The sequence below is a fragment of the Macaca mulatta genome, chromosome 4, assembly GCF_049350105.2.
Source record: "Macaca mulatta isolate MMU2019108-1 chromosome 4, T2T-MMU8v2.0, whole genome shotgun sequence".
NCBI classification, from domain to species: domain Eukaryota; kingdom Metazoa; phylum Chordata; class Mammalia; order Primates; family Cercopithecidae; genus Macaca; species Macaca mulatta.
The window spans coordinates 88,829,630-88,846,093 of NC_133409.1; the positions used below are offsets into that span (position 1 = coordinate 88,829,630).

The window sequence follows — 16,464 nt, forward strand, 5'->3', positions numbered from 1 at the left end:
AATAGCTATAGGCAGATACACTCGATGTTAACCCTGAGTTTTTACAAATCTATATACATATCAAGGCTAAAGACTCATGTCATTGAATGTCCCTAATAGTAAATAACAGTTAAGAAACTGAAGAATTATGCTTTCACTCACATTCCGATGCTCCAACCTTTTTGCTTAATGTTAATGTCTGTTCCATAGTAAGAGAAAGCAGCTGTTCACCTATCCCAAGAAACTACAATTCATTATTTTTGCCATCAGCTGTGTCGATGTCTCAAAGGGAAAATAGATTTATTACAAATTAAAGATGTTTAAGAACCAAAATTTCTCGGATGTCGTTCAAGAAAGGCTGTAGAGGTATCAGCTTCTACTCTGTGGCAAAGAGTGATCACACAGAGAGAACAAGTCCAAGCCCTCATGGACTGACTTGAAAAGGCACAGTTTCCAAGTTGAGAAAACCACCAAGATAGTGTACTCTGTAAATGCCCAAACACTTTTCTGCCTCCTTCAACAAAGTCTAACAAATATAACTTAATCTTTTCTTAATGACAGAGTATAATTGAAAACGAACAACAGACTTGAAATTAGTAGTACTGGGTTTGCCTAATTGGGCCAAAATATCTGAGCGAATGATCTGAGTCAATTCACTGCATCTCCCTGGGCTTGTCATCTTTCAAGTGGGGTCACAGCATTCCTTAGAGCTGTTTTAAAGATTGGTTTAAACAGCACGCATAAAGTGCCTAGTGCTGTCCCCTGGCTTTTTCAGAGGGTGCACCAGGAAATGTCAGCCCCCTTCCTGTCCCCTCAGCACACAATTTGAACAGATGAATTACTGCTGTATGCCACAGGCTGTCATATGCCTCTGTGGATGCACAGTCAGAATAAGTCTCTGGTGTTTGGACAGAATAATTGCAGCCCCAGGTCTGGCCCTAGGACTTGCTTTTCTTTCTTCCTTTTTAAAGGCACTTACACCAGATATATTTTCATCTCATGTGGCTTTTTTTTTCTCAGAAAAGTAGAATTTAAGCACCTGAGGCATATGACTCCTGGGCAATGGGATATGGCTGCCCTTCTGCAAATACCTTCCTGCTTTCTAAGTAGGTTTCTTTGTCTTCAAAAAGTCAGCTCCCTTTCTGCTATCTTCACTTCAGTTCACATTTCATAGATCCTTTGTGTGATAGGAATTACATGCACACACGCATGTACACACACACAGGCATCAACTTAGACATTCTGAAGGAAATCACAAAGCAATCAAGCAAGCAATAAGGCAGCCACATATATCTGCACGTGTATTTTAACTCAGCCTTCCCAGGAATTTGTACTCTTGAGTTTCCCAATACTTCAAACATGCTTTACAGACCATTGCCTCTAGGCTTAAACCGTTCAGTTGCTAATGCAGCTGAGTGCAGACACTATTTACTCGGGTAGTTTTACAAAAAAAAAATTAAAAAATAAAAAATTACTATTTCATCTCCATGGCAACACCTATGAAGAGCTATGGGTTTTCAATCTCACTCTAGAGATGGGCAAATACAGGTGTGACCACATGTAATTCAGGTATAAAAAGAGAAATAATAAGACACAATTTAGAGATGGTATCTTTCTTCATACCTGTAAACCAAAAAACACAAAATACATGATTTATTCACCTTACTAGGAATATATTTTGGCAACTCTGAATGATAATGGCCTGCCTTAATTTCCTAAGGCTGGAAATTTGGCGGGGCTAATCCTGAATTTGTGATCCACCACTTTTCTTTCTCCTGTTATACTTTCTACTTGATTGATGGCTTATTTCCTTTATACTTAGTAGTTTCTTCTAGCTGCTAGAGTTGCCTCAATTATTCTAAGACACATATCTTCAACTCTACTGACTCTGGAAAAGAGAATAAATGATATCATACATTTTAATAAGCCTCTAAAGAAAATTTAGTGAAAAACAGAGACTACAAAGACAACAGAAAAGATTAATGACAGTGAGACTTCATTCTTTGAAAATGTAAAGTCAACAAAACTTTAGCCAGACTAAGAAAAAAGAGAGAAGATTGAAATAACTAAAATCAGAAATTAAAGAGAAGATATTACAACAGATACCACAGACATACAAAAGACAAGAGACTATTATGAATAATTACACACCAAAAAATTGGACAATCTAGAAGAAATGGATAAAGTCCTAGAAACATACAACCTAGCAAGACTGAATAAAAAAGTAATAAAAAATCTGAACAGACCAATAGCAAGTAAGGAGATTATATCAATACTATTAATAAAAAATATTTCCCAATAAAGAAAAATCTAGGACCTTATAGCATCACAGAATTCTACCACACATTTAAAGAAGAACAAATATCAATCTTTCTTAAAACTCTTTCAAAAAATTGAAGAAGGAACACTTTCAAATTCATTTTATGAAACTAGCATTATTATGATACCAAAGCCAGACAAAGACACTACAAGAAAAGAAAACTTCAGGCCAGGCTGGGCGCAGTGGCTCAAGCCTGTAATCCCAGCACTTTGGGAGGCCGAGACGGGCGGATCACGAGGTCAGGAGATCGAGACCATCCTGGCTAACACGTTGAAACCCCGTCTCTACTAAAAAAAATACAAAAAACTAGCCGGGCGACGTGGCGGGCACCTGTAGTCCCAGCTACTCGGGAGGCTGAGGCAGAAGAATGGCGTAAACCCGGGAGGCAGAGCTTTCAGTGAGCTGAGATCTGGCCACTGCACTCCAGTCTGGGTGACAGAGCCAGACTCCGTCTCAAAAAAAAAAAAGAGAAAACTTCAGGCCAATATCCATGATGAACATGGATGCAAAACTCCTCAAGAAAATACTAGCAAACCACATTCAACAGCACAGTGAATGATTAAAAGAATCATTCACTATGATCAAGGGAGATTTATCCCTGGGATGCAATGATGATTCAACATATGCAAATATTAATAAATAAATGTAATATACCATATTAACAGAATGACAGACAACAACCATATGATCATCTGACTAGATTCAGCAAAAGCATTTGACAAAATTCAGCATCCTATCATGATAAAAACTTTGAAAACGTTAGGCATAGAGAGAATGTGTCTCAATGCAATAAAGGCCATACATGAAAAGCCCAGAGTTAACATCATACTCAATGGTGAAAAGTTGAAAGCTCTTCCTTTAAGATCAGAAACAAGACAATTATGCCCATTTTGACCACTTCTACTCAACATAGTACTGGAAGTTCTAGCCAGAGAAATTAGACAAGAAAAAAAAAAAACACAACTGAGAACTTGAATAGTTGGCAATCTTGTGCAAAAAGAACAAAGCTAGAGCCATCACAAGAAGATGAGAAAATAAATAACCCAATCAAAAAATTGGCAAATGACCTAATAGACCCTTCTCAAAAGAAGACATACAAATGGCCAACAGGTATGTGAAAAAAATTCATCATCATTAGTCATCAGGGAAATGCAAATGAAAACCATGGTGAGATATCACCTCACCCCTACTATATAAAAAGACAATAGATAACAAGTATTGGTGAGGGTGTGGAGAAAATTAAACCCTTGTGCACTGTTAGTGGGAATGTAAATTAATACTGCCATTATGTTAAACAGTATGGAGGTTCTTCAAAAAAGTAAAAATAAAATTATCATATGAACCATCAATCCTATTTCTGGGTAACAGCCAAAGGAATTGAAATTATTATGCTATAGAGATATCTATATACCCACGTTCACTGCAGCAGCATTATTTGCAGTAACTAAGATATGAATGCAACCTAGTTGTCTGTCATCAGGTGAATAAATAAAGAAAAGATGGTATATACACACAACATACCGCTCTTTAGCTTTAAGGAGTAGAGAAATCCTGTCATTTGCAATGACATGGATGAACCTTGAGGACACTATGTTAAGTGAAATAAGCCAGGCCCAGAAAGACAAATACTTCATGATCTCACTTACATGCTGAATCTAAAAAAAGTTGAACTCATAGAAGCAGCAAGTAGAATGATGGTTACCAAAGACTAGGGGAGGGTGTTTTCTTGTCCATTTAGTGTTGTTATAAAGGAATACCTGAGATTGGGTAATTTATATAAGAAAAAGGTTTATTTGGCTCATGGCTCTGCAGGCTAAACAAGAAACATGGCTCCAGCATCTGCTTCTGGTGAGGGTTTCAGGCTGTTTCCACTCATGGCAGAGGGGAAGCAGAGATGGCATGTGCAGAGATCACATAGTGAGAGAGGAGGCAAGAGAGTGGGAAGGAGGTGCCAGGCTCTTTTTAATAAACAGCTCTCTCAGGAATTAACAGTGAGAACTCACTCACACCCTGAGGGAGAGCATCAGTCTATTCATGAAGAATCAAACAACATGACCCAAACATCCACCTACAGACCCCACCTCCAACACTGGGGATCAAATTTCCACATGAGATTTGGAGAGGACAAACATCCAAACTGTAGCAGGGGTGGATGGGCTGAGGGGAGATGTGGATCAAAAGGGTATATAGTTTCAGTTAGACAGCAGGAATAAGCTGTAGTGATCTACTTCACAGAATGGTAACTATAATAAATAATAATGCATTATATAGTTCAACATTGCTAGAAGAGTACATTTAAAATGTTTTCACCACAAAAAAATAGGTAGGTGAGGTGAAAGATTTGTTAATTAGTCTGATTTAATCATTCCACATTGTAAACATATATCAGAACATCACATTTACATCACATAAGTATACAGAATTATTATTTGCTAATTAAGAATAAAATTAAACAAAAATAAAATTCAGTAGATAAATGAGCTCCCACACATTTTTCAAGACCCACATACCACCCTTTCTTTAAAATTTTGTACTGGTAGCCACACTTGACCACATGCATCCTTTTCCCACTCTGTTTTGTATTCTGCTTCTGTTATAACTCTAACACCAGTGAGGATTTTAATTATATATTTAATCATGTATGCCTCTCTTTCTCTCATTAGGATGCGAGCCTCTCAAGAGAAGACGCTTTCATTTTAGCATAGAAGATAATGAATCCAAGTTGGATGAAATGGTGCTAAAGAACAAAAATTTATAAAAGGGGAGCTAAACATGTAGTCTGTATTTGAATTGATTTATTTGAGTAGTTCTCAAATGTAAATGGATATCCTCTGATGTCCTATAAATCCTATAACAATTTTAGTCATGAATGTATTAGGATTTCAAACCATCAAAATCTACTAATCTAAATGCCTTCAATTATGACTCTGAGATATGTGGAAGACACGGTACCAAGATGCTGGACATAAATTTTGGGGGCTCTAAATTTTTTGTTTTGTTTTTAAGACAATAAAGCCATGATTGAGTCACTGAGCTTCAGTGATAACAATGAGAATCCATTATCTTGCAAACTCTTTCCCTTATGATAGTTCTTTAAGACATTCAAAAAATTACACCAGCAAGCACTAAGTTCAATTTATAATACTATGTTCACTGTATCATATTTAAAAATCAAATTGCTTTACTTACCTTTCAATAACTTTAGTCATAAAATTAAGTGGATATGAATCTTATTTTTAACATCAAAATGAGTAACAAGAACAATAACTAAATCTCATACCTCAAGGATAATCTCCTTTGGTTAGGTGTAGTTAAAATATTAAACCTTTCAGATCACGTTTAATACCATACCTGTCCTGTGTATGCAAATTCCAGAGCCTGTTTTAAGCCAAGGCTGGTCACACCATGCAAATTAACTTCATCAGCTCCACTTTCCACCATACAAAGACTGAACATTGCCTGAGGTGAGGAAAGAAAGAAAGACAGTTTTGAGACTTTGAAAGCAAGGGAGCAAGACAAAATTCTACAGAGACTAGGGAAAACAAAGTTTTACAAATTAATAATTGATTTTGATTTTTGAAATGCTTCTACAAAGTGTCATTGACACAAACCACTGCAAATCATCTTGATGTCTGAACAGTTACAATAACAGCACACACAGGATGGCACTCCTCACTATATACAGTACTTCCATATGTAATACACAGTCTCATTTTGAGGTGATGGTATTTAGGCTCACCGAACTCTCTTTCTCTTGGTCCTGGATTCTCATAGCTACCAAGTTATATGCAGCAGTCCCAAATATCCTGCCCAATAGGACACGAAAAGCCTTCATCTCCTGACTTCTCTGCTTTTTTCTGCCTCAGTCCAATGAAACAGCTAGTTCCTCTCATCTGCCATTGTATTAGTTCATTTTCATACTGCTATAAAGAACTGCCTGAGACTAGGGACTTATAAAGGAAAGAGGTTTCATTGACTCACAGTTCAGAATGGCTGGGGAGGCCTCAGAAAACTTACAATAATGGTGGAAGGTGAAGGGGAAGCAAGGATTGTTTTTCACAAGGCAGCAGAAAGAAGAAGTTTGAAGTGAAGGGGAAGAGCCCTTTATAAAACCATCAGATCTTGTGAGAACTCACTTACTATCACGAGAACAGCATGGGGGAAATCACCCCCATGATTCAATTACCCTCCACCTGTTCTCTCCTTTGACATGCAGGGATTATAGGGTCTATGGGGACTACAATTCAAGATGAGATTTGGGTGGGAATACAAAGCCATGTGTCACACACTCCATTTTAGTGGTTCTCAAAGTGTAGCCCTTGGACCAGAGACATCAGCATCACCTGGGAACATGTTTGAGTACAGACTCTCAGGGCTCCACTGCAGACTTATTGAAACTGATACTCCAAGTGGGGCCCAGCAATCTGTATTGTAATAGGACCTCCAGGTGATTCTTATGCCCACTTGAATTTGAGAACCACTAAGCTATTCAGTGCAAGTGAATTTGCCCCCAACCAATTCTCCAAATGGCCAATTTATTGCAAATCAATATGTCAAATGAAAATTTGAAATTAAAAAAACAAAAACTTGCCAAATTAAACAAATGTATGAGTTTCCATAAAAAAATTTAAAAAGGCGGCTGGGCGCGGTGGCTCAAGCCTGTAATCCCAGCACTTTGGGAGGCCGAGATGGGTGGATCACAAGGTCAGGAAATCGAGACCATCCTGGCTAACCCGGTGAAACCCCATCTCTACTAAAAAATACAAAAAACTAGCCGGGCGAGGTGGCGGGCGCCTGTAGTCCCAGCTACTCGGGAGGCTGAGGCAGGAGAATGGCGTGAACCCAGGAGGCGGAGCTTGCAGTGAGCCGAGATCTGGCCACTGCACTCCAGCCTGGGCGACAGAGCAAGACTCCGTCTCAAAAAAAAAAAAAAAAAAATCTAAAAAGGCAAAAAAAAAAAAAAAAAAAAAATACAACCCGACACTAATTTGTGCACCGTTAATCTTTGACTGAAGAAATATAAAGAGAATTCAATTTTGTTTACTGATAATGAGAGAAGTCTTGTGGGAACTGTTCCCTGAGATTCTGCAGTTTAGCTAACTTTATAGTAGCAAAAAAAACAAAAACAAAAACACCTCACTATACTATGTGGTATTTAGTCCATGCTGAATTTTTTTAATTTAAAAAATGTGATTTTTTTTTTACTTTTGCCAATGTATCAATATTCATCTTTTAGAAATTTTATTTAAATTTTATCAATGCCTAAGGAATGTACATATTTCGGGGGTACATATGATAATTTAATATAGTCATACTTTTTAATGACCAAATCAGTGTATTTGAGATATCTATCACCTTAAAAATGTCTTTTCTTTATGCTTGAAACATTCAAATTATTCTCTTATAATGATTTTCTTTTCTTTCTTTCTTTTTTTTTTTTTTTTTTTTTTTGAGATGGAGTCTTGCTCTATCACCCAGACTGGAGTATAGTCGCTCAATCTTGCCTGACTGCAACCTCTGCCTCCCAGGCTCATGAGATTCTCCTGCCTCAGCCTCCCGAGTAGCTGGGATTATAGGTGCCTGCCACCACTCCTGGGTAATTTTTGTATTTTTAGTAGAGACAAGGTTTCGCCATATTGGCCAGGCTGGTCTCGAACTCCTGACCTTGTGATCCGCCTGCCTCAGCCTCCTAAAGTGCTGGGATTACAGGCGTGAACCACCATGCCCAGCTCCTTTCTAGCTATTTTCAAGTGTACAATAGATTACTGTAAACTATAGTCACTCTACTGATCTAACACTAGGTCTTATTTCTTCTATTAAACTGTATATTTGCACCCATTATTCAATATCCCCATCATCCTCCCCCTCCCAACGACCCTTCCCAGCCTCCTGGGTAGGGTAACGGGTAACCACCAGTCTACTCTCTGTCTTCATGAGATTCACTTTTTTTTAAGCTCTCACATATGAGTGACGACATACATTATTTGTCTTTTTGTGCTTGGCTTATTTCACTTAACATAATGACCTCCAGTTCCATCCACATTGCTGCAAATGACAGGATTTCATTTTTTTATAACATTTATTTGGGTATATATACCGCATTTTCTTTGTCCATTCATTCACTGATAAGCACTTAGTTAATTCCATTTTCCTTTTTTTTTTTTTTTTTGAGACAGAGTCTTGCTCTGCCACCCAGGCTGGAGTGCAGTGGCATGACCTCAGCTCACCGCAACCTCCGCCTCCTGGGTTAAAGCAATTCTGTTTCCTCAGCCCCCCGAGTAGCTGGGGCAACAGGCACGTGCCACCACACCCGGCTAATTTATATATTTTTAGTAGAGACGGGGTTTCACCATGTTGGCCAGGCTGGTCTCGAACTCCTGACCTCAATTGATCCACCTGCCTCAGCCTCCCTAAGTGCTGGAGTGCTGGGATTACAGGTATGAGCCACTGCACCCAGCCCAATTCCAAATTTTGACTATTGTGAATAGTGCTACAATAAACATGGGAGTGCAGATATACTGATTTCCTTTCTTTTGGATATATAATATATATTTTACAATACACTGATTTCCTTACTTTTGAATATATACCTGTGGTAAAATTGCTGAGTCATATGCAAGCTACATTTTTAGTTTCTTGAGGAACCTCCATTCTGTTCTCCATAGTGGCTGTACTAATTTATTCCCATCAACAGAGTAGTAGAGTTCCCCTTTCTCCATATCATTGCCAGAATCTGTTATTGCCTCTCTTTTTGATAAAAGCCATTTTAACTGGGGTGAGGTATTTCACCGTAGTTTTGATTTGCATCTTCTGATGCTCAGTGACCTTCAGTATTTTTTTACATATGTCTGTTGGACATTTGTATGTCTTCTTTTAAGAAATACCTATTTTTGCCCATTTTTAAATTGGATTTTTTTTTTTTTTTTTTTTTTTTTTTTTGGCTAGTGAACTGTTTGAGCTTCTTATATATTCTGGTTATCAATCCCTTGTCAGATGGTAGTTTACAAATATTTGTCCCCATTCTGTGGGTTTGCCCTTCACTTTGTTGATTGTTTCCTTTGCTGTGTAGAAGCTTTTTAGCTTGATGAAATTCCATTTGTCTATTTTTGCTTTGGCTGCCTGTGTTTTGGGGGTCTTAATCCCAAAAAGCCTTTGCCTAGACCAATGTCCTGTAGCATTTCCCCAATATTGTCTTCTAGTTATTTCATAGTTGGGGCCTTAGATTTAAGTCTTTAATACATTTTGATTTGATTTTTGTGTATAGTTAGAGATAAGGGTGTAGTTACATTCTTCTGCATATAGTTATGCAATTTTCCCAGCACCATGTATTAAGAAGACTGTCTTTTCCTCATTGTATGTTGTTGGCACCTTTGCAAAGATAAGTTGTCTGTTAATGTGTGGACTTATATTTGGGTTCCCTATTCTATTCCATTGATCTATGTGTCTGTTTTTATGCCAGTACCAGGTTGGTTTAGTTACTATAGCTTTTTAGTACATTTTGATATCTGATAGTGTAACGTCTTTGTTCTTTTTGCTCAGGGTGGCTTTGGCTATTTGGGATTTTTGTGGTTCCATTTATATTTAGGATATTTTTTCTATTTCTGTGAAGAACGTCATTGGAAATTTGATATGGATTGCATTGAATCTGTAAACTACTTTGGGTAGTATTGTTATTTTAGCAGTATTCATTATTCCTATCCATGAACATGGAATATCTTTCCCTTTTTTTGGCATCATCTTCTTTCATCAGTGTTTTATAGTTTTCCTTGTTTAGATATTTTACTTCTTTGGTTAAATTGATTCCTAGGTATTTTATATTCTTTGTACTATTGAACTAATAGGATTTTATTTTAACAAATGTATTTTTTTATCCTCACAAGTCTATACATTTTAAATTAATATGTATAAGATGAACAATATAAACTGATGACCCATTATTCCTTGTAGAGATCTTCATTTCCATCTCACTGCATTAGAGAGTTTTACGTTTTCATAATGAAAAGGATTATTTTTGAGAGCTTAATTTATGGTTAAACTTTTTACTGTTAGAAACACTAAATTATTGCTCTCTTGCCATTTAAGAAATTTTCCAAAATAGATTTTAAATACAATTTGAAAAAATAAAATAACATTCAGAATATCTTAAAGCTATTGGGAGTATTTAACATATAATATATTCAACTATATTTGATATATTAAAAAGCTAACATTCATAATGTATTTAACTTTCAGAAATTTATCATAAATTTTAAAAATTGAACATTTTTTAGAACTTAGGATGTTCCACATAGTACAGCTTAGTGCCAAGAGAAATTGCCTTGACCACTATATCCCCCTGTAGGAGAAAAGAGCAGGAGGACTCCTACAGTCTTTGCTGCTAAAGATCGCCAGTCTTCACCAACACAAACCCCAGCTGACAGAGATGCCTGGAGCCCATGCTTTTGCATACCCTGGAGCTGAAGGGGGTCACTCTGGCACCCTGCACCTGGTATGGCTTCACATGAGCCTACACCTGGCTGTGATGTCACTTGTCTTGCACCTGCACCAGGACCTGGCAACCCCACGCACCATGACAGTGTCACACAATCCCCAAAACCAGTGCCCCTGCATACCCTTCAGAACTTGCATTGGACCCACAACCACCACACACCCCACCCATCCTCACACCTCAGGTGATTATTTAAGAACCACCACACACCCCACCCATCATCACACCTCAGGTATCATCACACCTCAGGTGAAAGTCTTCCCCACCAAAGCCAGTCTGTAATATCTGAAAGATGTAACTGCTCCTTCAAATGTTCAGACACCAATGCAAGGCTACAAGGAACATGAAATGTCAGGGAAACCTAACATCACTAAAGGAAATGATAATTCCAGTAACGATACCAAAGAAATGGAGACCTATGAATTGCCTGACAAAGTTATTGTTTTAAGAAATTATCATTGAACACAGACAACTCAATAATATCAGGAAAATAATACATAAACAAAAGGGAAAGTTAGAGAAATGTAAATTTTATGTAATACACAAATGAAAGGGAAAATTAGAGAAATGCAAACCACAAAAATGAAGCAAATTCTGAAGCTGAAGAACACAATAAATGAAACAAAAAAATGCAACAGAGAGCTTCAATACCAGACTTGATCAAACAGAGGAAAGAATTAGTAAACTTGAATACTGGTCGTTTAAAATTATCCAGTCAAAGGACAAAAAAGAAAAAAGAGTAAAAAGGAGTAAAGAAAGCCTATGGCTTTTATGAAACAGTATCAAGTAAACCAATTTATATTATAAAAGCTTAATAAAAAGAAGAGAAATAGAAAGGAGAAGAAAGATTATTGAAAACGAATAATTACCAAAAACATTTCAAATCAGGGGAAGGAAGTGGACATCTGGATTGATGAACCCCAAAGAATCCTAAATAAGTTGAATACAAAGAGATCTGCACCAGGATACATTATAATTAAATTTTCAAAAGTTAAAGACAGAGAATTTTGAAAGAAGCAAAAGAAAAGTGACTTGTCACATATAAGGGAACCATCTCCATGAGACAATCAGTGGATTTTTTTAGTAGAAATATTGCAGGCCAGAAGAGAGTGGGATGATACATTCAGAATATGAAAGAAAAAAACTGCCAAGAATACAATATCTGGCAAAACTATCCTTTAAAAATAAATGAAACAGAAAATCTTTCCCAGGGAAACAAAAACTGAGAGAGTTTGTGACTCCTAAACCTACTTTACATGAAATGGCTAAGGGGGTTCTTCAAATTGAAACAAAAACATGCTAAACAGTAACGTGAAAGCATAAGAAAACATAAATATCACTGGCAAAAGTAAAGATATGGACAAATACATAATAATGTAACACTGTAATGGTGGTGTGTAAGTTACTTTTATCCCAACATTTAAAAGATAAAAGACCAAAATTTGTTGATGGATACACAATATAAAAAGAAGTAAACTTTGACTACAAAAACATAAAGTTTGGGGGAGGTGGTAAAAGTGGAGAACTTTTGTGTGCAGTTGAGTTATCAACTTAAAATAGACCATTGTAACTACAAGACATTTTATGCCAGGCTTGAGGTAACCACACAGAAAAAAAAATTATAATAGATATACAAAAGATAAATAGAAAAGAATCAAAACAAATACTACAAAAATAATCAAATAACAAAGGAAGATAGCAAGAGAAGATGAGAGACCACTTTCATTCAACTTAGTACTGGAAGTCCTACCCAGTGCAATTAAACAAGAAAAAGAAATAAAAAGCATCCAAACTGGAGAGAAAAAAGTGAAATTATCTCTGTAGATAACATGATTATATATGTAGGAAACCCTGAAGATTCAACCAAAAAACAATGTTAGAACTAAGAAATGAGTTTAACAAAGTTTTTTGGTGCAAAATTAACATTCAAAAATCAGTGGTATTTCTGTACACAAACAGAAAAGTAATAAAAAAGAAATTTAAGAAAACCATCCCATTTAAAAGAACAAAGAAAATACTTAGGCATAAATTTAATCAAAGAAGTGAAAGACTTGTCAACTGAAAGTTATAAAATACTGGTGAAGGAAATCAAAGACACAGATAAAATGGAAAGACATCCATGTCCACGGATTAAAAAACAATGTGTTAAAATGTTCATACTACTCAAAGTGATCTATATATTCAACACAACCCCTACCAAAATCCAAGTGGCATTCTTTATAGAGATAGAAAAAAAAAATGCTAAAATTAAATGGAACCACAAAAGACCCTAAAGAGCCAAAGAAATCTTACACAAGAAGAACATACTGCAGGCATCATACTTCCTGATTTCAAAATACATTAAAAAGCTACAGTAATCAAAACAGTATAGTACTGTCATAAAAACAGATATATAGACCAACTAACAGAATAGCCCAGAAATAAATCCATGCATCTGTGGTAAACTGATCTTTGACAGGGTGCCAAGAACACACAATAGGGAAAGGACAGGCTCTTCAATATATGGTGCAAGAAAAACTTGATATCTGCATGCCAAAGAATAGAATTGAACCCTTATCTCATATCATACGCAAAAATTAACTTAAATGTATTAATGACTTAAATGTAAGATTTAAAACAATAAAGAAGAAAGTGTAGGGGAAAGTTCCTTGACATTGGTCAAATAATTTTTTGGATATGACACCAAACTACTGGCAACAAAAGCAAAAATAAGTGGCCTTGCATCAAACTAAAACTTATGCATACCAAAGGAAACAATCAACAGATTAAAATGGCAACCCACAGAATGGGAAAAATATTTGCAAACCATATATCTGATAAAGCGTTAATATCCAAAAATATTTAAGGAACTCACAAAATTCAATAGCAAAATAAATAAATAAATAACTGAACTTTAAAATGGTCACAGGACCTGAATAGACATTTTTCCAAAGAAGGCATACAAATGGGCAACAGGTATATAAAAAGATGCTCAATATCACTAATCGTCAGGGAAAAGTAAGTAAAAACCACAATGAGGTGTCTCTTCACATCCGTTAGAATAATTATTACCAAAAAGACAAAAGATAATTGTTAGTGAGGTTGTAGAGAAAAGGGAATCCTTGTTATTATTGGTTGGAATGTAAATTGGTACAGCCATTATGGGAAACAGTAGAGAGGGTACTAAAAAATTTTTTTTAAAGAACTACCTTATGATCTAACAATCTCATTTCTGGGTATGTATGCAAAGAAAATGAAATCAGTATCTCAAAGTGATGGCCACACTCCCATGGTTATTGCAGCATTATTTACAATAGCTACAATATGGAAACAATCTTAATGTCCCTCAACGAATATATGGATAAAGAAAATATGAGATATACACATACACACGAACATTATTTAGCCTTAAAAAAGAAGAAAATCCTGCCATTTGCAACGATATGGATGAACCTGGAAGACATTATGCTAAGTGAAATAAACTAGACACAGAGAGACAAATATTGAAAGATCTCACTTATATAGGCATATTTTGGAGATAGAGTGGGTTTAGTTCCAGACCACCTTAATAAAGCAAATATCATAACACAATGAGTCATACATATGTTTTGGTTTCCCAGTACATATAAAAGTTATGTTGACACTATACTGTGGTCCATTAAGTATACATACAAAGTGAAGAGCACCTGACATATGGCAAGCTCTTAGTAAAATTTATATTTTGTGGTAACAACAAAATGTAGTGAAGTTTCTTTTAAGTATTCCCTGGTTTAAAGGACTGATATATTAGGAGAAGCACCAGTTTCTGTTGTTTTTTTTTTTAATCAAGTGTGGCTATAGATAAAAAAGGCTAACAGGAAATTATCTTTAGAGTTAAGTAGATTTTGTTTATGCATTTGTAGAAGATTACCTGAAATTCCAAAATTAAAAAATAGATCACAGTTAAATAAAAACCTTTAGTTTATAAAATGTTGAATTTGCTTCTAAACTTCTTGAAAAGAACCTGAAAGAAATTTCAGTTGTTTTCAGTGTCTGCTTTTTATTACATGGGTGGTTAAGTTTTTAACACTCCCCACACCAACCAAGTTCTTTTTTCAGATCTTCCAGTTGTAATTGCACCTGATGTGCTGACCACCTGCTTGCCATCAATCCCGTATGTACAGCAGGACTCAAATAGCTTAAACTGCAGAAGAATATTCTGGGTTAATGAAAAGGAAAAACTTCCTAAGAACAAAGGTTAAAAAAATAAAATAGGCTGCCCAAGGAGTTTTAAAAATCTACATTTCTAGCGTCTTTCAAAAGTAATCAGGGTAACACTGGCATAGAATAGGGATCCTCAATCAGAGGGTTAGTAGAGTTGGGAGGAAAACACAATTCCTTAAATAGTGTATATCTATATTTGCACGTTTGTATGTGCAATAAAGAGACACCATATTGGTAATTATTTTATATCAATACAATTAAATGCATCTATAATTGCTATATTATAGAGTATGATTGTAGAGGGAAAAAATAGACTTAATTTTATCCTGTTTACATAAGTATTTTTTTGGATCATTGCAATGAACATGTATTACTTATGAATTTCAAACAATTCCCTTTTAAAAACTTGGTTTTATTTTTAATGTTCAGAACTATGCAGGAAGATACATCTAGTTCTATAACCTACTGGTCATGTGGGCAATTTATCTTGGAACTTTGGCTAATTTTTTACCTTCTCTGAGCCTCAGGCCCTTTATCTGTAAAATGGGAATAATACCAACTTCACAGGGTTGTCATAGGTTTAAATACAATTATGCTTAATGTCAGGCATAATATATGGCACACAGTAGATGTTTAATAGGTAGAAATTGTTGCTATAATCCAGGTTGAATGTCTCACTGTCCCATGTCTCCCTTTGATTCCAACTGAAACGACAGCTGAGAAACAGCACCCTCCACTCAACTGCTGACTAAATCCATTCATTTCAAATAGTTTCCAAATGACAGTCTCACTCTAAATCCCTATCTCTGGCTTCAGGACTTCACTTTTGCAACATACTCCTAGACTTCTACTTTATGGAATGACCCCATTATAAAAATCATCACCACCACTTCTATAAATACAGAACTTCCACTTTGACATCACATCATACTGTTTAGAAATTTAACATTGCCCAGGCACCGTGAGTCATGTCTATAATCCCACCACTTTGGGAGGCTGAGGCTGGAAGTTCACTTGAGGCCAGGAGTTTGAGACCAGGCTGGGTAACATAGGGAGACCCTATCTCTACAAACAATTAAAAAAATTAGCTGAGCATGGTGGTATGCACCTGTATTCCCAGTTACTCAAGACGGTGAGGGAGAAGGATTGCTTGACCCCAGGAGTTTGAGGCTGCAGTGAGCCATGATCACACCACTGCATCCCAGCTTGGGCAAGAGAGTGAGACTCTATCTCAAAAAAAAATTAATGTTAAAAATTTAATGCTTATCACAATTTTTAAAAACCATAATTAACCTAAAGATTAAAAAAGGGGAACTATTATATCAAGGTCAATGTCTTGGATATAATAAATTTAAAAGACATCTCAATTAGGAAGAGCCTCATTGGATATCACTTGGTAATAAGGAAGAACTTGGCCATTTGGCACAGTGAAACACCAGTTGCCTAGTCTATCCGAGCTAGTGAAACAATGTCCAGAAACCTGCTAGAGACCACG

The 16,464-nt window shown here is 36.1% G+C and overlaps 1 protein-coding gene across 5 annotated transcripts in view; it reads right to left on the bottom strand.

Annotated features, from left to right (window-relative positions):
- Positions 1 to 16,464, bottom strand: part of KLHL32 (kelch like family member 32) — a 209,815-nt gene that overhangs the window by 97,530 nt on the left and 95,821 nt on the right. For all 5 annotated transcript variants that reach the window (XR_013416044.1, XM_028846772.2, XM_028846771.2 and 2 more), the window contains 1 exon segment: positions 5,651 to 5,758. Coding sequence is in view for 4 of the 5 variants with exons in the window: in XM_028846772.2 (XP_028702605.1) it covers positions 5,651 to 5,758 (108 nt within the window). In the remaining variant the exon portion in view is untranslated.